This window comes from Protopterus annectens, chromosome 7.part0 (assembly GCF_019279795.1).
Source record: "Protopterus annectens isolate FY-2018-M chromosome 7.part0, PAN1.0, whole genome shotgun sequence".
Classification (NCBI taxonomy): domain Eukaryota; kingdom Metazoa; phylum Chordata; order Ceratodontiformes; family Protopteridae; genus Protopterus; species Protopterus annectens.
In genome coordinates, this window is record NC_056739.1 from 1,156,476,925 (window position 1) to 1,156,501,745 (window position 24,821).

Here is a 24,821-nt window from a genome sequence, read left to right on the forward strand (position 1 = left end):
GTCTGCCTAGTTTCCCTTTATTTCTCACTTCCTATCACAGACCTCTGTTGCTTGGTCCTTTATAGGTGCTTCCAGTTTACCACCACATCACTTTGTTTCTTCCAAATGTGCACAGGCTACTGGTTCGGTTTTGTTTTACTCATAAGATTCTAGCATTGTTTTGCTTAGTCCTGCACAGCCCCTTTACTGAAGGAGGTCTTGCTCCTCTGTAGTCGAGATGTTACCTTGTGTTCTTCATTTCTGGGTTAATGAAGGTTCCTGTGGCACAGATAACATGTGAAAATGGATCATTTTATTTGCAGGCTCCATGATTCTGGAATCTTTTACCCAGTGAGTGAGCAAGTCACCTTTTATGGCAAAGTTTTATTTGTCCATTGTGGTTCATTTGACGTTTTACCAACTATGATTACCATTAATTTATTTATATTTTCACTTTTATCGTAATTTAATGTTTGCCATCTCTGTACCCAACCATTAAATTCATGGCTTATTTTACAGTGCTTAAACCTAAATTTGAATTTTTTGTTTAAATTTGAATTCTCATTAATCCAGTTAAAACTGTAAAGCTGTAGACATTTCCATCTGCAATGCAGTTAGTTGGTATGCTGTATTGAGCTTTCTGCTGTTCTTTTCCATTTGTTATAAGCAAGGCTCCAAATTGTGATCAGCTTTAACCAGACATAACTCTGCTACTGAAGTGACTTGGCATACTTTTGCTTGAGTCTTGAGGTTCTGGTGCCTTATTTGAATCTTACTAAGGGTTTTGGTTCAGTGTATGTTGCCATTTTGCTTCAGAAGTTGGCAGTTAAATGTCAGCTTGTTCTTAAAGGCCTGTGATAGCTGGTTGTCAGAGATTTGACAAAGTCAGGATCAGGATACTTCTGGCATTATAGAATGTGGATTCCCATAAGGATTCATTTCAGTATCACCTCCCTGCTTGTTTAATATCTTTTATAAGATGCAGTTTTATGGATCAGAGCATGCCTTAGCAAATGTGTTAGTATCAGGATAGAGCAATAATTTGTAATTGTGACCTTGCTAACAGATTGCAACAAGCACCACATAACGTATATGGCTAGTTTACTATGAATATGTTGGGGTTATCATCACATAATGTTTTTAAGACCATGACCTACAGTTTTCAAATTTTCTTGTATCTTTGCAGACCATTCTTGAAGCATGAGTTGCTTGTCAATAATTTGTATGCATAAGCTGGCACAAAAAAAAAAAAAAAGAATCATGCATACTGAGTAAGTCAATAAACGGTTTGCAAACATGTTAGCTTTATAGAGATCATTAAAGTTAAGAAAAGATGATGCCACTGCATTACTTTTTTCTTTCAAGTACAAATCCGAAGTATATTTCACTAGTCTGACATTCATACACTGCAGCAACTATTAAGTACTAAGATCGAGAGGGTTCAGCAGAGGTATGGCAACAGATTGATAAACTGAGGGATATGTGTTAGTCAAGACGTGTTTTTGGAACTATTCTCAGGAATTGTATGCTGAATTGGCATGATTTGGGCACATAAGGTATAAGTGGATGGACGTGGTGCTGGCATAGAATGATAAAGCCCTGATTATGACCCAAGTCCGATTAGCAGCTTGTGCACAGGCTAGTAGAATGGGTATGCCTATCTAGGGGGGAGTATGTGGAGCCTGACTGCTCCAGGTAGGTCCTCCAGACCCTGTCCATGCCAGAGGGCAGGGATGGTATTATAAGGATGGGGACCAGTGCAGGAATGACATGGGCATAACCACCCAAGCCAGTGATGGCAGCCCCTGCTGACTGCACAGATGAGTGCACTCAAATGGGTAGAGGGGCATAGGCGATCTTAAGTGACATAAGTAACTATGTCACCATGCAAGTGTGGAAGGGTTAGGCTGTTCACAAAAAAAAAAAAAAATATGTCATTGCAAAGATGTTGGCAAAGGCACCCAAACACCCCCAATGTCTGCTTGGATGATGGTTGTCCTGTGTGGCTCTCAGTTTAGGAGACCTGAAGGGAATGCCTCACCCTATGAAATTAATGGGCTTTGGTCAGCAAGGTTGGGGGAAGCACACAGAAAGTGGTATTAGTGAATGCATATCTCGAAGGAGTGTTCTGGTTAGTAACTTGGAACAAGAAACTTTGAGAAGTGACAACAGTGATTGTAACTGTAAGGATTTGAAACAGGCATGGTTTATTGAACAAGTTGAAAGTCCATGAATGTCATTACAGTAGGATTTTAGGGTATAGACTAAGCTGGGTAAATTACTCCAAGGCCTTGGGTGGTCGCATTAGTTTTAGGAAGGATTTAATCTGGTGAGTAACTGACAGTCTGGACAGTTTGTTTATCATTGCTGATCTATGTAGTTGACAGAAGAGGTTTATTATTTTACCTTAACGTGTATTGATCACTTTCAGAAGCATTTTTCTTGCATTTCATTTTGTTTCCCATTATGCTCTTCATAGTAAAGTTGCAAGAACGTTTGAAAAAAAAAGGAAATTTGAGTGTGCTGTTTGAGTTTTTAGTTTCGCTGTTTATTCATTTTTTTTCTCTATAACCAAATCCACAAAATAATGCCATTGTATTAACACTGATTGTACATGCAGTTGTAAAGGATTTTGGGTAAGCAAAAACAACTAACCTCTTTAGAAAAGGAACAGCAGCTTTATGTTATGGTTTCACTGCTGTATTATACTTGCTAATTTTCAGTTTGAGATGTTTCATCTGCAGGAACTAGTTTACAGCTTGTCTTTTTAAGAAGTAAAACCTATTAGTGATGCATTTAGTGTGGAAATACAATAATCTGTACATTAGTTTAAGTAGCGAGGTATTGTGGGTTCAGTCTTTCATAGGTTCATAAATAAGTACTAGGCTAGCTGCCCTTGTACATCAGTTTAAGCTTAGCCAAATTCCCTTTTAGTGTTTGAATTAACCATTCCCCTTTGGTGGTAGATTGGCCTTACCCATCCCATAGTCAGTAATTGTATGTAATGCATACTGAGAATAACTGGACTTGTATCATAGATAATTTGAGAGGACCCATGCATGGGATAAAACATTTAGGAGATGCCTCTGTCAATTAAGAGTACAGGGGGCAGCCTTGGGGTAAATTTTCTGTTACCCATCCATGGATCCAAGTAACACTTGTATATGGACAAGAATGAACTTTGTTTTATGTGGATGGGGGAGTCAGTTCCAGAGCACTTATATCCTCTGCGAAATATGCTTGCCCCTCCAAACTGTTTTGTTTATGTTGCAGAAGAGGTTAAGATCCCTAGACTGAATATTTCTCATGCCATTTGACTTTCTGATGTGCAGTAGGCCCTTCATTATTGGGAAGGAGAACAGCTTGTATGCCAGGCACTGGTAACCTGCTAGCAGTCTGTAGGATACCAATTATAGTGATAAGGTTTTGAGTTAGTCTGTGCAGGATGTATTTTTTAGGCATTTTATCCAGTTTAGTAAATTGTTTGTGGACGTTCCAGTTATTGCATGTGTCTGGACAGATACGCCAAAAGGGCATTATTCAGTGGTTGGCCTTAATGAGGGCTGAGTAAATGGGTACAATGACATCTGCAGGATGTTCTTCATCTCACATTGCTGCAGTCCTTACACTTGGGTAGTCCGCTGTCCTCGGTCGGCCCGAATATCAAAGTATTAGGCTGACGTCGGTCAAGGCGCTTAAGACTGACATCAGGACGTCAGGGTACAAATGCGCATGACCGACGTCATATCCTCAGTCTTTTTTGCCGCATGGTCCGATGCAGAAGCAGCGTTGCAAGTGCCGTTCGGCGTTCTGAAATTTTTCGAATTCGGAGTTTCAGACCGAGTCAAAGTTGGCTAAGTACCCCGTTGGGGAATATTTTAGTTTTTCTTGCCTCAGTGGTTTACCGGATGTCAGAAAAAGTGAATAACTGTATTTCTTGTGGGAAACAGATACCGCATAGAGATTATCATACTTTGTGTATTCCTTGTTTGGGGCCTGAGCACGACGTGGTTGGGTGTCGCTTTTGTGCTAGGTTCAATAAGCGCACTATTAAGCGAAGGTTAGATTGTGCCAGGTTGGTCTTCGGGAAGCGGTGCAATTATAATATGCCGTCGGATGCTCCGGCCCGCTTCTTCAAGAAGCGCAAAGACAAAGCAGCTAAACCCAGCAAGAAGAGTCGTCCGTGCGGACGCCGGGTTCTTTAGAGGTGTCAGTGGAACTGGTGGTTCCACGGAGGTTTCTCTGGAGTCCCAGGGGAGACTTTGTTATTGCAGGATGTGGCCTCTCAGGAGGCAGGTCAGGCTGAAGGGGCTTCTCAGGTTACTGTACTCCCTCCCTTCCTAGGGTGGTTAGGCCCTCTCCTTCTGTTTCCAAGGCTTCTCCCAGAGGCAGGCCAGGGTTAGCTTCTGTTGGTGTCACTCCTAGTTCATCAGGATCTGTGCCCAAGAAGCACATGCTTAAAATGGCAGAAGATTTAATTACTTTGATTAGAGGTTCTTTGCCCCTCCTGATAAGAGGCCTAGGGTGGAACCAGAGTTGGGGAGTTTTGAGCAGGCTTCGGATGTTTCAGAGTCTTCGGCTGAAGACTTGCAGGAGTATTCTCCTTATTCTGATTCTAATGTGGATGATTCTACTCCTTCTGCTTCTCCTCCAGAGGATTTTTCTTTTTCAGAGACTCTTCATTCCATGAGGGAACATTTTAAGTGGGAAGGTCAGGACTTCTCTGATTCCAGGAAAAGGCTTAGGAATTTTTGCTTTTACCCCAGCATAGGCCTTTGGCTATACCTCCTGTTCTGGATGTTGTGGAAGATGTGTTTGCAGAGGCTTCACTTAATCCTGATTCTTTGCCTCCTGCTCCTGTTAAACCGGATAGGTATTACAGGGTGCCTGAAGCTCATAAATATCTTTATAAGAGTCCTAGGGCGGACCCAGAAACTGTTAGTCAGGGACCTAAGGGTGTCAAGGCCTCTGTTGTAAAAAATCCGGTTCCTCCAGATAAAGAGGCCAGGGCTTTGGATAGATGGGGAAAGAAAGTCTATACTTCTTCCACCTTAGCTATGAGGGCTTTGAATTGCCAGTTTCACATGTTGAAATATCAAAACTATCTACTTTCTCAATTGAAGTCTAAGGTAGATGCTCTGGCGGAAGGTATTGAGTGTAAAGAATTACAAGATTTGGTACATGTTTCTGAACAGGTGGGTAAACATTCTTTACAATGTGGTTTTGATGCTGTACAGGCCTCGTCTAGGGTGGCTGCCACTGGGTCAGTTCTTCGCAGGCACGCCTGGCTGAGAGATCAGAATTTATCTGACCATGTTAAGACAAGGATTTTAGATGCTCCTTTACAGTCTGATGTGTTGTTTGGTTCACCTGTGGAGGCAGTCTTAAAGAAAATGGAAGACAAGGCTAAGTCTATGCAGACTGTTAAAGATTTTTGCAAGTTCAGCCTCCAAGTTTAGTAGGAATTGGCCTGCTAAGGGGTGGACGTGCCCTTCTTATGATTCACAGTCTAGGGGTAGATCTAGACGTGGTAGGGGCAGAGCTCAGGGCTCTTTCAGGCCTAGAACAGGGAGTTCACCTGCACAGTCTTCGGTGAGGGCAGGGGCCAGTCCTTTCATAAACAGGCCCAATGACCTACCTTTTCAGCTGCCAGAGCCTTCTCGTCTGGCAGCACCTTTGGGAGGAAGGTTGGCACTCTTCAAGGAAAATTGGAGTTTAATTACCCAAGACAGATGGGTATTGGATATCATACACCAAGGTTACAAGTTTTATTTCCATACCTTGCCTCCTTTCAAAGGCATGCCAGACGTTCCTCCTCAGCAAAGAATAGAGGCTCACAAACAAATTTCTCTGCTGCTTCAAATAGGGCCATACAGCCGGTCCCTCTGCCAGAAGTGGGCCTAGGATTTTATTCTCGCCTGTTCCTAGTACCAAAGAAGGGGAACACGTGGAGACCAATTTTGGATTTATCTATCCTCAACACTTATCTGGACATTCCCAAGTTCAAAATGTTGACGTTACAACAGCTTTTACCTCTGCTGGGCAAAGATCACTGGATGGTGACTCTGGATCTCAAGGAGGCTTACCTTCATGTTCCTATCAGGCTAAGTTGCAGGAAGTATCTGCGTTTTGGCTGGGACTTCTCATTATCAGTTCTCTGCATTGCCCTTTGGCTTATCTACTGCGCCCAGAGTGTTCACGAAAGTTCTGGCTCCAGTGATAGCTTTCTTCAGGCTAAAAGGAATACAGATCTATCCTTATTTGGACGATTGCCTGATTCTGGCTCAAGGAAGGGACGAACTTCTTCATCATTTGCAATATGTGATAGCAGTGCTAAGATGCCTGGGGTATTCTGTGAACGAAATAAAGTCCAGTCTAGTACCCTCTCAGGACATGTGCTTTCTGGGTGTGAGACTGAATACAGCATCCCAGATGGCCTTTTGACCCCGGACAAACAAAAGAATCTTTCCCTTTACTTCCATCAATTGTCTCATCAGTCCAGGCTGACTGCAAGGACAGTCCTTCAAGCCTTGGGGTTCATGGCATCTTGTATTCTGGTGCTTCCCAATGCCAAACTGCATATGAGGAAGCTACAATGGTATCTCAAAATGTATGGACACAGCACTGCCAGGATATGGACACTGTCATTCAGATAATACCTTGCATTCAAAAGGAATTTTTGTGGTGGGCTCAGGAATGTCACCTAAACAAGGGACTCTCTGTGACCCGGCCAGAGGCGAGTCAGATTCTAACGACAGATGCCTCAGACAAAGCTTGGGGAGCTCATCTAAATGGAAAGTGGATACAAGACACGTGGCCTGCCAGACTACAACATCTACATATCAACTTGAAGGAGATGTTAGCAGTCCAATTTGCATTAATAGCTTTCAAGGATTTACTTCTTCCAGGGCAGGTGTTGATTCTAACAGACAACACAACTGTCATGTGGTACATCAACAAGCAAGGGGGAACACATTCTTGTCCTCTATGCAGGCAAGCAATGATTTTGTGGGAGACGGCTCTCAGTTTACAGCTAAATCTTCAGGCAAGGTTTCTGCCGGGAGCACAGAACTCCTTAGCAGATGTGTTGAGCAGACGAATTATGGATCCCCACGAGTGGAAATTGGATCCTCGTGTATTTCAGAAATTGACAGTGTCATGGGGAACTCCAGACATAGATCTGTTCGCTTCTCCACTAAACTACCAGCTGCCAAAGTTTTGCACAAAAAGGTTTCATCCCACAGCCTGGAAAGTGGATGCTCTTTCTTTCAATTGGAGCAATCTTCATGTGTATGCCTTTCCACCTCTGCCTCTCCTCCCAAAGGTACTCCTAAAGGTCAGACAGGACAAGCCAAAGATGATTTTAATAGCTCCAGATTGGCCTCGACAGCACTGGTACCCATTACTGAGAAGTCTGGTACGGGAGCCTCCATGGCCTTTGCCTTCGATTCCACACCTGCTGTCTCAGGAGAACAGTCATTTACTCAATGTCAAACTTCACTCTCTTCACCTAACAGCCTGGCATATTCTGTTTTGAACCCTGGAGGGTCTCAGCTTCCACAGCAAGTTTTGAATGTTATTTTGGAGGCCAGAAGGCCTAGTACAAGGAAAGTGTACGCAGATAAATGGAAGAGATTTTTATTTTGGAGTGCAGCAAAGGAATTTGATGTTTCTGAGCCTAATTTAAGTGTGGCTCTTCAATATCTTACTGAGTTACTGGACAAAGGTTTGTCCTTCTCTTCTATTAAAGTTCATGCTGCAGCAATTTCTGCTCACTATGACTGTGACCCACCATTGTTTTCTCATCCTTTGTTTAAGCAATTCCTTAGAGGGGCAAAGAATATAAGACCCCCACGTAGAGCTCCTACTCCTGCTTGGGATCTCAATTTTGTGTTGGAGAAACTCACTCTACAACCTTTTGAGCCTGCAGCTACTGCCGAGTTGAAATATTTATCATGGAAGACTGCTTTTTTGTTGGCCATTACCTCTGCAAGAAGGGTTTCTGAATTACAGGCCCTTATGGCAGTTGAGCCTTTCTTAATTTTCTATAAGGATAGGGTATCTTTGCGTACTAATCCTTCCTTTATGCCTAAAGTGGTTTCTAGTGTGGCTTTAAACCAAACTATTCATTTGCCTACTTTTTATGCAAACCCCCAAAATAAAGGGGAAAAGATTTTGCACACTTTGGATGTACACAGGCAGTTGCGATATTATTTGAGCAGGACTAAAGGGTTCAGGCAGTCTCAGCAGTTATTTGTTTCATTTGCTTTGGGTTCTCAGGGCAAGCCTGTGTCAAAACAAACTATTTCTAAGTGGATTGGGTTTTGTATTGCTTTCTGTTATTCCCATCATGGTAAGGAGATTCCAGCTGGGATTAGGCCTCATTCCACTAGGGCTACTGCCACTTCTACAGCTTTTTTAAAGGGGGGTGGCGACTAAAGATATTTTGGAGGCAGCTACTTGGAGTTCAGTGCATACTTTCTCTAAGCATTATCACCTTCCACTTTACTCTAAATCTAGGGCTGGTTTTGCCACTGCAATTTTACAGGGCATTTTGGCAGCTCCTACTGCTCTATAGTTTTGCCATCCTCCCTTACCTCTGCTTTGGGATTCTACCCAAGTGTAAGGACTGCAGCAATGTGAGATGAAGAACATAGTACAGTTTTGTACCTACCATAAATGTAGATGTTCGAAGATCCACATTGCTGCAGTCCAATTTACCCTCCCTCCTTCCCCTCTGTAGTTAGAGGTGGTTGTGTGGGTTGGATTGTAAATATTGTGTATATTGTATATATTGTACATATAATTAGTGCAAGGGTGGTTGGTTGGTTTTTGCTGTCTTTTGGTTTTGACCTTTCTCTTTAGGGTCTTCTGACATCTGGGGCAAGAAAAGACTGAGGATATGACGTCGGTCATGCGCATTTGTACCCTGACGTCCTGATGTCAGTCTTAAGCGCCTTGACCGACGTCAGCCTAATACTTTGATATTCGGGCCGACCGAGGACAGCGGACTACCCAAGTGTAAGGACTGCAGCAATGTGGATCTTCGAACATCTACATTTATGGTAGGTACAAAACTGTACTTTCAGACACAGTCCCTTTGTTAATACGCTGCACAGTGAAGAAGTACTTTCTTGCAATAGTAAACGCATGTTGGCTTAAAGTTAGGTCACTGTCCACAAAAGGTCCAAAATCCTGAGCAAGAACAACCGAGTCAGCACTTCCCAAAGGATATGATAATGCATTATTTTGATATTTAGTTTCTGGCCATGATTTTGACACTAGTTATTTATTTCAAACTAACTTTACTGCGGGATGGTTACATTTTGTGGGAATTCACTGACTTGCTTCTAGCTTTCATTCATCTGCAAAGACTGTCAGAACTCTTGGGTATTGGCTTTTATTTCGGAGAAGTAGTTAACAAATAGGAATGATCCCACCACTGAACCTTGGCTGATTCAGTTTGTGACTGCTCTTCTGTGGAGGTAGCTTCCCCTATTTTGATCTCTCTCATCCTATTTTTGAGCCAGTTGACGATCTAAGTCAGTGATGTACTAGTTTATTCCCAGTTTATTTAGCTTTTATGTTATGCCTGAGTGAGGGATTGTGTCAAAAGCTTTGGCTAGATCTAAGTATGAGGTGTGCACTGTTTCCACCTTCATCCACTGCTTTGGTGACCTTTTAAAAAGAATCAACCAGGTTAAGCAAGCATGGTCTGCCCTTAAAAAAATCCAAACTGAGATGGGGCCAATGTTTGGAGGTTCCCTGTGTCCTTATTGATTAATTCCATGTTAAGGCTTGCCATGGGTTTGCATGTGAGACTGGTCAGACTTATGGGTCTGTGGAAGGCCCTCACTCATTTAGGAGAATGACTGTAACTGTTCTCCATTTGCTGGTACAAAACCTGTAATGTGGCTGAGGTTGAACCGTGGTGCTGGGGGGGGGGCTAAATCGCACTTCATGCCATTTAAACTGTATTCAGGGGTATTCATTGGGGACCCATTGATGTATTTTTAGTTTTTGATACAACTTGTGAGTAGAGCTCATTTCAGGTATGTCTTGTGGGTCAGAGTGAAAAGAGAGAATGGTAAAGTTTGAGCTGAATTTATCAGTCAGTAGGTTTGCTGCATCTTCAGCCTCTTTGTAGGCAACATCATTCACAATCAGCTCAGTGTATTTCTCCATTGTGCTTTTTTGAGACTACAGACATAACTAAGATGGTCTTTTGATTCTTTGGCTCGGGTAGCTATTTTAGCCTAAAATTTGGCTTTGCTGGATTTGAAGCTACTTAGTTTATTACAGTGATGAGGGCTCCAGCATTCTGGGAATTGCTGTTTTTATTTTTGGTCAAAATTCACTTCCTTGTATTGTAAAGCTTGTTCATATGGTTCCACCATGGGGGTTGTTTCTGTGGTTTGTCCTGCACTTGTTCCTACAGGATACAACTGCATCTGTGCAGTCATTTATATGCTGATATAATGTGGTGGTGTACTTTTCCCAAATTCAGTTAACTGGGTTTAGTTTGGATTTGAAACTTGGGAATGTATCACTTGGGAGTAGGTAGTTTGCCTTAGAGAAATTTCTAAAGGTACTTTGGGTAAGAAGGGGATTTTGGTTTCAATTTTAATTAAAAGGAGACAGCTTTATGGTCAGACCTAACAAGTAACAAGGACATCTGAGGGATGGTGCAAGATGCCATTGTATTAGAAAGGATAAGATAGAAGATTTTCTAATTGTGCCAGGATATTTGTATTGACGAAGTCCATGAGTCTCTGTGCTTTTGCACTAGTGGAGGTGTAGGTTTCCCAGTCTGTAGTTGAGTAGTTTAGATCATCTAGGAAAATTATATTGGGTTTAATACTGAGTGATCCTGGTTCCTGCAGATAGACATTGTGGCTTTCTTAGGTCATAGAAGAGAGTTCTGTATCTACTTAATATGTGATGTGGGATCTTTCTGATGGTTATTTGGAAATGAAGACGCTCTAGTAATGCATCATGGTGCTTAGCCAGTCATGATGCGAGTCCCATCTGGATGAAGATTGAGACACCTCCACCTTTTTCCCCTCCTGCAAAGCAGCTGTTCTAAATGTGTGGAAGATGTTACAGCCTACACAGTTGGAGTGCTGTCTGCCATTTTAAACCATGTCTCAGTTACTACGCAGACATCTTCATCCTCCATGGTGAGAAGGGCTTGTAGGGAGTAGTATTTCTTCTTCAGGCGGCTAGCTTTGATCAGTAACACTTTCATATTTACCTTGCTTGCTCTGTTATATTGATATGCATATCAGGTTGACATTGCTTAAAAAAGGTGTAGGAAGACAATGCCTTACTCAGTAATCAAAACCCTAGAGGGGACAGATGCACGCCATCCCTGGCAAAGCTGCTTGATCTGTTGAACATATTCTTCCAGGCTGACAAATGTTGGACCCCCTTTGAATGACAGAAAAACTAAGTCAGTTATTGAAGTCTGGTGTGTTTTTGTTTTTTTTTTGCTTATATTGCAACATCATCTTCGGATGAGGGAGAATGCTGCTCAGTGCTAGGCTCATACCTGCCTGGGAGACCATCTGAGATCGTCGTCGTTGTTCATGGTAGGGATTTTCAGCTCTGTGAAAGAGAGTAAGGGGCTGTCCTTATGAGCAAAATAAAATGGAAAAATACACTGTTCACATAAAATAACTATGTAATGTAAAGTAGGTTTTATTCAGCTGCAAAGATTTGTTGCTTAAATTTGCTTCAGAACAAGACCAGTACATTTTAAACAGGATACTGAGGTTGCGTATTTTTTGTGATGGTAAAATAATCGCAGTTGTTGACGTGATCATATTTATTTTCTGGGCTGCATTGGTTCAGCTTTTTTTTTCTCACCACTCCAAACTGCATTACTTGTATTTTGTTGAGTTTAAATTGCCTGCAACTTGAGCTGGGGAATGCAAACTGGTCAAGGTTCAGGTCAACTGAACCTGTAAAAAAGCATTATTTTGCAAGTGGCAAGCTGCTTCAATGTGTGAAGGCTTTGCCTCTGTCCCGCTCTGTAAATCAAATATGTGAATTCCATGGTCATCCAGTTATGGAGAAAAATCCACATACAGTGAAACACTGCCAGCATGCATAAAGCTTTGTCAGTGATTACTAATAAGAAAATTGATTGGGGAGATCACCTTGTGAAGATTAAACTGGACAAGTTTAAAACTTCTCCAGTTTATACTCTGTGTAAGAAAATATTTCAAGCTCCTATTGCTTTCTCACTGCCTGATACCTTCACATGTAAGTAACAGTACATGTGGATAGCTAATATCAGCTTTGGAAATAGTTTTGAGCACAGTATGTGAGCTTGTTTTTAATTTCAGAAAAAAATGTCTCAACAAAGTAAGTTGTAGTCACCTAACATCATCCTTTTTGATTACTCACTTTTGTTTCAACATGATGGGGGGACCATTGTCTCTCCTGGTAAGCAATGGTGATAAAATAAGAATCAGGCCTGGACAAGATGCCATTCCATGACAGGACTTGCTCACATAGGGTCAGTTTGGTGTAGTGCTACAACTCCTGTTCAGCATGTTTTTGAGATACATGAGGGGAAAGGAACTCATTGTGAAAACCCATACAGGCAAGAGGAGGTTGTGAAAACTCTGCACAAAAGGTATATTGGACATAATTTGAACTGGAGAACAAGCATAGTAAGGCAGCAGCAATAATTGCTTTAGCACTGTGCCACCACCATTTAAGTACAGGAACAAAGAGCTTCAATTAAATTTGGTAAAAAATATCTCAAGACTGAAGTTCTGTTTGCTTTTATTTGTTTAACATTTGTTAACAAGGTAAGTGGTCTGGTTTTGTAGACTTATTTTCAGCCACAACCTGTGTTGCAAGGACAAGGGTAAATACAGTACGTAATACGGACAGCTTAGTGTAGACAGACAGCATCATTTTTGGAAGGTGGGAGGAAAGCAGACTACGCAAAGAAAACATAAATTCAGACACTAGGAGAACATTCAGGCTTCACAAAGAAAGTGTCTGGAAGTCGAGACTGAATGCTGAACCCTGGCCCCTGGAGTTGAAAGGCAGAGATTTGCCACTGAGCCACTTTGTTACAGTGATAAGAATAAGTTTGTATTTTTGCAGGTGGCAAGTTGGTGCAGTAGTTTATTATTTTTTCCTTGGATTCCCTTTTCCTCCCCTCCATTCATGAGTATTGGCCCATTCATTCCTCCTTGCCCCTGGAATCCTAGAGCATCGCAAGAGTGAGCGAAGAGCCGGGAGTCCTAGCTGTCATTTTAGTTTGTGTTGTTTGTTTATTTTTCATATGCTGCTCAACACCCACTGTTGACTAAATAGCATTTTGCACTGCCTTACTCTGCTGGTCCCAGTGGAAGTCTTTACGCTCATGACTTCCAGCCAGTGTGTGCACTCCTTAGGTTTGTATTCAGTGAGGTCTAAACTGCATTCCCAAGTCTTCCTCTAAGTTGGTGCACTTGTGACAAGAAATCTCCTTTCCTTTGCTAGTAGAACAAGCAAGCTAGAGTTAGCTGTTTGCTCTCATTTCTTCATGGGTAGCTCCTTCAGTGCTTGGGTCACTTTGGAACCAAGTTGCCTTGGGAGCAGAGATGGCAGTGCATCGGTTGAGTTGCAGTTTCGTATCACTTGGCTCATTCTCATTTGCATTGCTTTTTGTGGAGTTTGCATGTTTTCCCATGTATCAGTGGGATTTTGTCTGGGTCCGTTTCCTCTCACATTTTAAACACACACTGACAGATGATGGATTGGTGATGCAAAACTAGCTCTTAAGTGTATAAGCAAATGTGTATTTGTATGCATCTTGGCTTGTGATGGCTTTGCACTCATTCCAGAAACTGTTTGATCTGAAGTAGGAGATTCATTTGTCTGCAACCTGTGGGTTATGGATCCGATATCGGATCCGAACCGGCATGGTTTACCAGCTATGGATCCAAGCTCTCAGCTCCTCCCCTCACCCATAATACCCTGCTCTACCCTCATGACCTCAGATCTCGTTTGCCGCGCATGGTGACCAGATTGTTTTTCCAGCTCTCCAGCTAAGTGCTAGTTTAAGTGTCTAAATTGTAAAATTTAAAGATATTTTTGGTTGTTTTGTGTGAAAGTGTAGGTTTCCCCTTTGGTATTATTACTTTTTTTTAGTGTTTAATCTAAAAGTTATATCCCCTCCCCTCGCTGTTAGCGTAGTGTGTGTGTTGGGCCTGTGAGTGATTTTTGTTTTTTCTTTAGTTACTTTCTTTAGTTATAGTAACTATTATTGTAGCTTGGGATGTCTGAGCAGCCCAAGTCTATTTTTTCTAAATGCTCCGAGTGTGGCCATAAGCTTTCCCCAGCTGATGGCCACACTCGGTGTGTTAGATGCCTGGGGGTAGAACACCTCACATCTGGATGTTCCATTTGTGCAGGGTTCAACCAGGGCATTGAAGGAGCAGAGGTCCAAGCTTGTTTTGGCGGGCCTTTTACCGCCGGACTCTGCTCCGACCTCCGCTCCTTCGGGGGTAACCGTCCCCACGGTTATTCCCTCTGCTCCCTCCTCCTCCTGGGACTCAACCTCCCGCTTCTGGTTCGGAGGAGAGGGATGCTAGAAAGGACCGGAGGGAGAAGCACCATAAGCGGCGGGCCGAGACCTCTGTTTCGCCCCGCCAGCCAAGCGGGCTTCTCCCCCGGCTCCATTGTCGGCTCGATCTCCTCCTCCTCGGCTCCGGTCTCCAGTGTGTTTTTCACCGGGACCTGAGGAGGAGGAGACCCGATCTCCGTCGAGGCCATCGAGGAGGCACTCTAGGCCTACCTCGGTAGCCTCGTCAAGATCTACGTATAGCCTTTCGATGCTGATCTGGACCGGATGATGAGAAGGTTCATCCAGGCCCAGATGCAGATGGGAGTGCTCTTGCCTCCCCTCTGGGGAGCTCGACCTTTTCAAGCCGATTGCTCCTTCTCCGACCCGCCACCCGGGTTCGGAGCAGTTGGAGCCGAGCAGCTTCGAGCCGGGGTGGGTCGGCGCCGATAGTACTTGGTACTGGATCCGACCCTGCCCTCGAGTGCATCGGATCCGACCTCTCGGAGCCTGGATCCGAGCCTCGGATCTGGGGATCAGTGCTCCTTCGGCGCCGCCTGTGTCGGAGCGCACTGTCCTTCGGATCCGGCCGCGCCGGCTCCGATCCACTCTTTGGATCCGAGGGGAGCCGATTGTCGGATCCTTTGGTCGAGGTCGGCTCCCTTGGCGCTTGATGTAGTGGAGAGGGCCCTGTTGAGGGTCTCCGGACCCCGGCACTTGTTTCGCTCCGCCCGCTCCCTCTGCACAGGGTCAGGCTTCCACCATCCGGCCCTTGGGACAGCCCGCTTCAGTGCCCCAAGTTGCTCGCCTGGAACAGGTTGCTGCTTAGGAGTCCTCTGACAGCCCCCAGAGGATGTTCCTCGCAAGCATACGTGCAAAAGGAGGCACATTGACTCCCCCGAGTCTCTCACGGAAGACACGGATTTGGAGGAAAGGGAAGGCTCCCCACGGTCACCCCCTGAGGATGTCTCATTTGGAGACATCATGGAAATGCTCCGTATAAGGGGGGTGGTCTGCCCCCAAGTCTTCCTCGGACGAGTCCGTGTTCTTGGAGGCATTTGAAGCGGGCCCGTCTACCTCTTGGGTGTCCCCTCCTGCCGACCCCCTGGTGGACCTCATTACCACCAGGGCGTGGAAGGAACCGGACACCGTGGAGCCAATCCCTAAGAGGCCCGATAGGATCCTCAGCCCACCGTCCGACCGTGCCCATTGGAGTAAGGGGCCTCCGGTAGATGCCATGTTGACGGCGGCGGCCACCAAGAGGGAACTTGCTCAGGAGAGTCCCTCAGTCCATCCCCCGAGCAAGGAGTCTCGGATGATGGACCGCTTGGGGAAGCGGATGTTTAGTTCAGCGACCTTCTCGGTAAGGGCGCTGAACTACCTGGCATACATCATTAGGATGCAGCGAGATCTCATTAAAGAATACGCTGCATCTCCCCCAGAGTCCATGTTGGAGGAGGACAAAATGCTGCACTCCACCCGCATGGCCACTCTTAGATCAGTTACTAATACCTCTATGCGGTTACTCTCCCATGCTAAGGAAGGCGCCGCTAGAGCCGCAGGGGCAGGTCTAGTCACTAGACGTCAGGCCTGGCTCTGTCACTGCAATTTTTCTGAGCCCTTCAAAGCGTCATTTGCGAACGCCCCCTTTGATGGTTCTGCCCTCTTTGGCAAAACCGTTCGCGACACTTTGACCCAGAGCGAGAAGGACGGGAAGACGCTGTCTGCCGTCGGAATCCGCTTCTCTGCACCCCAGAGGCCCTACTCTAGGAACCAAAAGGGTCAGAAGAAGATGTGGTTCCGGAAGTCGCAGCAATCCCAGCCTGCTCCGGACAACCAGTCCTTCCGTGGCAGAGGAGGACAGGGAGGACGCCGCCCTAGAGGCAGAGGGGCTCCCAGGAACTTCGGGTCCAGAGAACCTTTTCTGAACGGCCCGCGCAGCAACCCTGAGGGGTTGCCCGGCTGCTCCACTCTGGAGGCAGTCGGGGACGCTGGGCACCTAGCGGCATGGGAGTCCATAACATCAGACCGCTGGGTTCTCCAGATCATATCCAGAGGATACCGCATCCCTTTTCGTCACTTACCAAAGTTGAAGCCCCTCCCAGACGCTCCACCCGGTCAACGGGAGGCCGCTTTGGCAGAAATTGGCCATCTGCTAAAGAAAAGAGCCATCCAGCCCGTCCCCCAGACCAGATCGGATCAGGGTTCTACTCCAGGTTCTTTTAGTGCCAAAAGACGGGGAACTAAGACCAATTTTAGACCTTTCTCTTGAACCTGGCAGTCCCGAAGGAAAAATTCCGAATGGTCACTCTGCAATCTATTCTCCCCCTTCTGGGAGAAAATCACTGGATGTGTTCTATAGACCTCAAAGATGCGTACTACCACATCCTGATGGACAGGCGCTCCAGGAGGTTCCTCCGCTTCCGGCTGGGAGCCAGTCACTACCAGTTCCGGGTTCTTCCCTTTGGTCTCACCACAGCCCCCAGGGTGTTCACCAAAGTATTAGCAGTGGTAGCGGCCCACCTGAGGCTTCAGGGGGTGCAGGTCTTCCCCTACCTGGACGACTGGCTTCTTACCGCCCCAACAAGGCATCTACTACTATTGGCGCAAGACACCTTTCTCCATCTTGCTCCCTTTCTGGGCATTACAATAAATACAAAGAAATCCAACCTGGCGCCCACACAGCTCTTAGATTTTATAGGGGCCAGGTTAGACACAAGGAGTTTAAAAGCCTTCCTCACTGCGGACAGAGTTCAAAATCTGCAGCTCCAGGTGCGGGCCATTCTCCACTCAAGTTCTGTTCCGGCGGAGTTGGTCCTGAGGGCTCTAGGGTCCATGGCGTCTGCTATAGCACTTCTTTCTCTTGCCAGGCTCAATATGCGCATCCTCCAGTGGACTCTTAGTACAATGGTCATACCTTGCTCTCCCTATGCATCATCCCATTGCGATCAGCAAGGCTTGCAAGCGGTCCCTCCTGTGGTGGCTTCACTCCCCAGATCTGCACGGAGGCCGCCCATTTTGTGCTTCTCCCCCTCTCGCCACGGTGACCACGGACGCCTCCCGTCTTGGGTGGGGGGGGGGCATTTTGCGGGCCGGACCGTCCAAGGCACGTGGAACGATTCAGAGACCTTACTGCATATCAATGTTGTAGAGATGAGAGCAGTGCTCTTAGCGTTGCTAGCACTTCAGGACTTTCTTCCCTTGGGAACAATTGCGATTCAATCGGACAACATGTCAGTTGTCTGGTACATCAACAAGCAAGGGGGAACAAGGTCTTACCCTCTTTGTCAAGAAGCCATGAGAGTTTGGGAATGGGCAATCTCCACCAACCGCTTTCTAATAGCAACGCACATTCCGGGTCGGTCCAACATCCTGGCGGACAAGCTCAGTCGCACCATTCTGACCCCTTACGAGTGGTCTCTCAATTTTCAAGTAGCAGAACGCATATTCGCACGGTGGGGAACTCCTTCATGCGATCTTTTTGCCTCTCCCTCAAACACCAAGTGCGACAGTTTTTTCGCTCTGATACCTCCTCCAGGAGGTTCTCCAAGAGACGCTCTGGTGCATGCTTGGCCACCCGGTCTTCTGTATGCTTATCCACCCTTGCCTCTGATGCTCCAAGTTCTTCAGAAAGCCTCTCGGGTGGGTTGCAGAATGATTCTCATTGCTCCGTTTTGGCCTCGACAGATCTGGTTCCCCTTTCTAAGGTCTCACTTGGTGAATCCTCCTTGGATTCTAGATCCCATTCCGGATCTGATATCTCACCCATCCTGCATATCTCCTCCGAACCTGGACAACCTGAAGCTGACCGATTGGCTGCTCCAGTTCCACTCTTGATCAGGACTCCCGGTATTTCGTCACCTGTTAAGGCAATCCTGGTGGCAGCTCATAAACCGTCCACTAGGAAAGTCTACCGCAGCAAGTGGAAACGGTTTTCTTTGTGGGCGGAGCGGCAAGGCCTGAATCCCTACACGGTTCCTCTCCCTTTAGTGCTTGACTTTCTAACCACTCTTTTTAACGATGGTGCCAGCAGTTCCACAGTCAAAGTACAACTGGCGGCAATTTCTCATTATCATATTGGTCATGACTCTAGTCCACTCATGTCAGCCAAGTTGTGTAAAATTTTCCTTAAAGGTACTTTCCTTCTCAGGCCCCCTGTAAAACAAGCGGTTCCTCCTTGGGACCTTTCCTTAGTTTTCCAGGCCTTGACCGCCCCCCCCCCTTCAACCAGCGGCCACGCTGCATATCAAATTCTTGTTTTTTAAGACAGCCTTTTAGTAGCCATTACATCGGCCAAGAGAGTTTCAGAGCTCCAAGCATTATCAGCTAAACCTCCTTACTTGGTATTTCATCCGGACCGTGTTTACCTCAGGACCAACCCGTCCTTTCTTCCTAAAGTAGCTTCTGAAGCAAACATTAATCAATCCATTAACCTCCCTGTTTTCTTTCCTAAATATGAAAACAAAGGTGAATACAAGCTTCACTCCTTAGATGTTCACAGGCAACTTAGATTTTATCTAAACAGAACGGCTGGTCATAGGCAATCCGACCAGTTGTTTATTTCCTTTGCTAAATTTAATTTGGGCAAGCCAATTTCTAAAGTCTCTCTGTCTCGCTGGATTTCACAGTGTATCTTATTGGCTTATCAAGCTTCAGGAAGGCCCGCACCGGAGGGTGTACACGCCCATTCAACCCGGTCAGTATCTACCTCGGCAGCCTTTAAGGCTAGGATTCCTCTAGATGATATTTGTGCAGCAGCCACGTGGGCTTCATCTCATACTTTTATTTCCCACTACAAGTTGGATCTTGCATCTAGGGTAGAGCATCCTTTGGCTCAGCGGTGCTCGGAATATCCTTCCATGATGGCCGCCCAAGATTCAGGTAGCTGGGGACTCTGTCCCACAGGTTGCAGACAAATGAATCTCCTACTTCAGATTTAGAAGTTATGTACTCACCATAATGTTCCATCTGAGTAGGTGTATTCATTTGTCTGCAACCATCCCGCCCTCCTATCCCCCTGGCCTTTCAGTTTCCTGCATATTATGTGTTACCCTTTTCAGGGTGTTCTTGCTGTTGGCAAACTCGATCTGAGGTCATGAGGGTAGAGCAGGGTATTATGGGTGAGGGGAGGAGCTGAGAGCTTGGATCCATAGCTGGTAAACCATGCCGGTTCGGATCCGATATCGGATCCATAACCCACAGGTTGCAGACAAATGAATACACCTACTCAGATGGAACGTTATGGTGAGTACATAACTTCTAATTTCTTTGTACTCTGTACTTCTCAATAAATGTTACAGCTCTGTTTGACCCTGAAATGGAAAAATGGGTATAGAAAATGAATGTATTTGCTGCTTTCGTAATTGTATGCGAAGTATTGAATGAGTTTTCAGTTAAAGTGGGGGAAAAATGAATTGCTGTAGCACAGAATAAGTTGGTGTCTGATTAATTTTATTTCCATAATGAAGCCTAAAATATCACTGACTAGTTCAGAGCAGTTTGTCTTGAAGATGCTAATTGTTACTGAACTGACTTTGTTTTGTGTTTTTCTTCTCACCATGTTGTAGGTGTATGCATGGGGCTGTGGTGCTTGTTTGGGTTGTGGTTCTTCAGAGGCAACTGCTCTTAGACCCAAGATGATTGAAGAGTTAGCCACTACAAGAATTGTGGATATTTCTATTGGAGACAGCCATTGTTTATCTCTATCTCATGGTAGGTGACATTGCTCAGTTTCTGGGGACCGTTGTTGTTAACTTAACTCTTGGATAAAGTAAGTAATTGTGTTTTTTTGTAATTCAGATAACGAGGTCTATGCTTGGGGTAATAACTCCATGGGTCAGTGTGGTCAGGGTAATTCTACTGGTCCCATTACTAAACCAAAGAAAGTGAGTGGCCTTGATGGAGTAGCAGTGCAGCAGATCTCAGCTGGAACTTCTCACAGCTTGGCTTGGACAGCACTTCCCAGAGACAGGTAATCAGTATATATTTTTTCTTTCTATGTTGTCACTTTATTACTAGACTGATATTACCAGAAGGCTTTGAGGTTATTTAATGTGTTAGGGGTTTAACCAGGTAGTTATTGGAATGAGCCTGTTAGATGCTAATGCTGCTCTGAAATGTTTTTACAAGCATTCTTTCTCTTTGGCAGAAAATTATTTTCATTTTAGCTGGCATCTCTCTGCCCTGACTAATTAAAATTTAGCACTGATATGTGTTTATATGTGTGTGTGTGTGTGTGTGCGTGCGTGTGTGTGTGCGTGCGTGTGTGTGTGCGTGCGTGTGTGTGTGTGTGCGTGTGTGTGCGTGTGTGTGTGTGTGTGTGTGTGTGTGTGTGTGTGTGTGTGTGTGTGTGGGGGGGGGGGTGCTTATGGCTTTGGTTACCTTATGCAACAGACAGCAGCTAGGAGTTCATGTAGCGCTGTCCTCAGTTTATCAGTATTGTACTGTCGCTGTCCTCAGTTTATCAGTATTGTACTGTCTTTTCCTATGTTCAGGGTAAGTGTTCATGAAGATGTGTGCCATGTCATCATACCTAGGGCTGGGAGAGTGCTTGCTGTTATCTCACTCCTTTTCTTTTCCTGCCACAATCACAGTTTTGATACCAATCCTAACATTAATTTCTGAAGAGTTCATAAATTAAGATAAGTAGCTGAACCTTTCTAAGTTTTCTTTTGTCACCAGATCACAAGATAGGACACCCACTGGCACTGTCTGGGCAAGCAACACAACTGTTCTCATAAGCATGAGTGCTTCATTCCATCCACTCAGAGAAGAATAGAGAAGCCTGAAGACTACCTCTTTTGAGCTAGTGCCAGAGCAGTGTGACAAAGTAAGGATGACTGAATCTGGATATTAGTGTTTTAGTACAGTTTACTCATGAAGTGACATTATAGGATATCAGCTAACCTTCAGCTGATGAGAGAATGAGCTCGCATCAGTTTTCAGCAAATGAGAGACTTGCTACTTCCAACAGCCATTTTTAGGAAAGGTGTAAAATGTTGGCAGTCGGAACGTTGAACCCACTTCCGTGATCTCCAAACTGCACCTGAATGCCGATGTTCCGAACCACAAAATCTTGCCCCCTTTTTGACCCATGTTAGCACTTGTTTGTAGGTGTGGCGTGGTCGGAAATGTTGACGTTCGATGTTTTTTTCGAGTTTGTGAAGTTTCAGCGGTACGGGTTTTCTAGAAACATTTCGGTGGTGCGGTCATTTGACTTTGTACAGTCGACATTTTAAAGGTAAACCGTATCTCACCATGTCTGACAGCTCACTATAAGTAGTCATCCATTGTATGTTCGTATCTGACTTATCTGTTGAGTCTCTCAAAGATCATGTGCAGCCATTTTTGCATGTACCTACAGTCTTTCTCTTTCTTCTGGAATGACAGGATAGCTTACCACTCTGCAAATCCAATTTACTGAAAATTCTGCTTTTTCATTTTGCTGTTATTCCCTGCGTGCAACATTGGGTTTCCACTGACATACAAGGACAGTGCTCCCTGGTTTGCATCATCATGCTTGTCACTTTGATGATACAAAGTTGGATCTTTCCTAGTATGCTGGGTGTCTTTCTTCTGCTTTTTATAACCTAGTAAACATGTTAATGCTGCACACGTGCCGAGTGCAGTATGTCTGTTTATTAATGGAATGGGTTTTGCATTGCCATGCACTTTCTGTGTAAAATGAAATACAAACTATGAAACTGTAATATTTAGCATTATTGTTAAAACTGTAATCCTCAGTGATTTAAAAGAAAATACATTTTATGAGAGATGGACAGGGAAAAATATGAGGATCTTTAAGCCCTAACCTTGATAGGGTCTCTGTCTTTGCACACAGTGCAGGCTGGAGAAGTTGTTTGACCGCAACTGAGCTACAAAATATAAGTATCTTTTGATTATTTTTACAGATTACTGTTTTTATAATTTAATATATATAAAGCACTTTGTCTATTCAGAATCTTCACAAATCCTTATCTGTTTAAAAACTTTCATTTGACTCTGTAGTGCTTGCTGTCTTAGGCTATTGTATAAACTGAAACATTTACTCTGTGTAAATATCTCTTGGCTAGTGGGGGCTGGTTCTTTTGTGTTCTTGTAAAAAAAAAGTTGTTGTTCTGGTCTTTAAGCCCTAACCTTGGTAGGGTCTCTGTCTTTGCACACATTGCAGGCTGGAGAAGTTGTTTGACCACAACTGAGCTACAAAATATAAGTAGCTTTTGATTATTTTTCAGATTACTGTTTTTATAATTTAATATATATAAAGCACTTTGTCTATTCAGAATCTTCACAAATCCGTATCTGTTTAAAAACTTTCATTTGACTCTGTAGTGCTTGCTGTCTTAGGCTATTGTATAAACTGAAACATTTACTCTGTGTAAATATCTCTTGGCTAGTGGGGGCTGGTTCTTTTGTGTTCTTGTAAAAAAAAAGTTGTTGTTCTGGTCTTTAAGCCCTAACCTTGGTAGGGTCTCTGTCTTTGCACACAGTGCAGGCTGGAGAAGTTGTTTGACCGCAACTGAGCTACAAAATATAAGTATCTTTTGATTATTTTTACAGATTACTGTTTTTATAATTTAATATATATAAAGCACTTTGTCTATTCAGAATCTTCACAAATCCTTATCTGTTTAAAAACTTTCATTTGACTCTGTAGTGCTTGCTGTCTTAGGCTATTGTATAAACTGAAACATTTACTCTGTGTAAATATCTCTTGGCTAGTGGGGGTTGGTTCTTTTGTGTTGTTGTAAAAAAAAAAGTTGCTGTTCTGGTCTTTAAGCCCTAACCTTGGTAGGGTCTCTGTCTTTGCACACAGTGCAGGCTGGAGAAGTTGTTTGACCGCAACTGAGCTACAAAATATAAGTATCTTTTGATTATTTTTACAGATTACTGTTTTTATAATTTAATATATATAAAGCACTTTGTCTATTCAGAATCTTCACAAATCCTTATCTGTTTAAAAACTTTAATTTGACTCTGTAGTGCTTGCTGTCTTAGGCTATTGTATAAACTGAGACATTTACTCTGTGTAAATATCTCTTGGCTAGTGGGGGCTGGTTCTTTTGTGTTCTTGTAAAAAAAAGTTGTTGTTCTGGTCTTTAAGCCCTAACCTTGGTAGGGTCTCTGTCTTTGCACACAGTGCAGGCTGGAGAAGTTGTTTGACCGCAACTGAGCTACAAAATATAAGTATCTTTTGATTATTTTTACAGATTACTGTTTTTATAATTTAATATATATAAAGCACTTTGTCTATTCAGAATCTTCACAAATCCTTATCTGTTTAAAAACTTTCATTTGACTCTGTAGTGCTTGCTGTCTTAGGCTATTTTGTCCCAACCTCCCTCCCTGTTGGTGTCTTGCTCTTATACTTGGTGGCTTTGCAGTTGCCCGCCCCTACTGTGACACACCTCCCAGTCTAGTGTCATTAGCTCATTCTTCTTAATACAGAGAGAACATTTGATAAGGCCTTCTGTTCCTCCCTTTTCAAAAAGTAAAACAAAACCTTTTTTTTTCTTTTTCGCCTGAACCTTCTTGTGTTCTGACTGTCCTTCTCAAACATATTGGAAATATACAGTATATTTCAGAGCATTTGTTATAACTGTATTTGCTTTAACTGATTTAAGTATTTTTTTCTGGCTTTTTGAATATTTACTGCTTAGCGACTGCATCTTAGCCTGTTTATACAGCTCTGCATTCTATTTAAACTGTTTTTGTGTTGATTAACTGTTTTGCACTCTTAAAAAGTTATTTGTTGCTTAATTTTACCTGTAGGCTAACACACTCAAGTGTGCTAGCCGCTTAAAAGCATTTATAGCATTTACTGTCTGTAAAAAAAATCTCTTGTTTTCCCACCTTACTGAACTAGAGTAGTCCAGTTTCAGAGTTGCTGATCCCTGGGCTTTGTTTTTAGTTCCTGTTACTGATCCATTGCCTTAATTAGGAAGGAGGGAAGTTTCTTGCTTACCAGTGGGAGTGGGAAGCACTGAGCAGCCTTTTTGTCCGAATTGGTGAAGTTTCAGCCAGAAACTAGTAGTCCATTGGTCGTTTTGGGCCAATTCCTAGCTCCTTTCAGCCCCCTGCTATAAAACACACTAAACACGCGTTTTCCAGCTTGTACCAACTCAGCACAGATCCTCGTGGTGGCCTGCAGAGTGATCCAAGCAGCAGAGAGCTAAAAGAGTGACTTTCTACCAGATATAAGTATTTTTGTGGCTTTTCCCACTGTTATTAAGCTAGCGACTGCATTTCGCCTGTTTTACTGCTACTTTAAGTG

At 44.0% G+C, this 24,821-nt stretch overlaps 1 protein-coding gene across 5 annotated transcripts in view; it reads left to right on the top strand.

Moving 5' to 3' along the window:
- Positions 1-24,821, top strand: part of HERC1 (HECT and RLD domain containing E3 ubiquitin protein ligase family member 1) — a 3,987,333-nt gene that overhangs the window by 600,357 nt on the left and 3,362,155 nt on the right. For all 5 annotated transcript variants that reach the window (XM_044077739.1, XM_044077741.1, XM_044077740.1 and 2 more), the window contains exons 9-10: positions 20,116-20,260; positions 20,348-20,519. In XM_044077739.1, the coding sequence (XP_043933674.1) occupies positions 20,116-20,260; positions 20,348-20,519 (317 nt within the window). The remainder of the gene's footprint in view (positions 1-20,115; positions 20,261-20,347; positions 20,520-24,821) is intronic.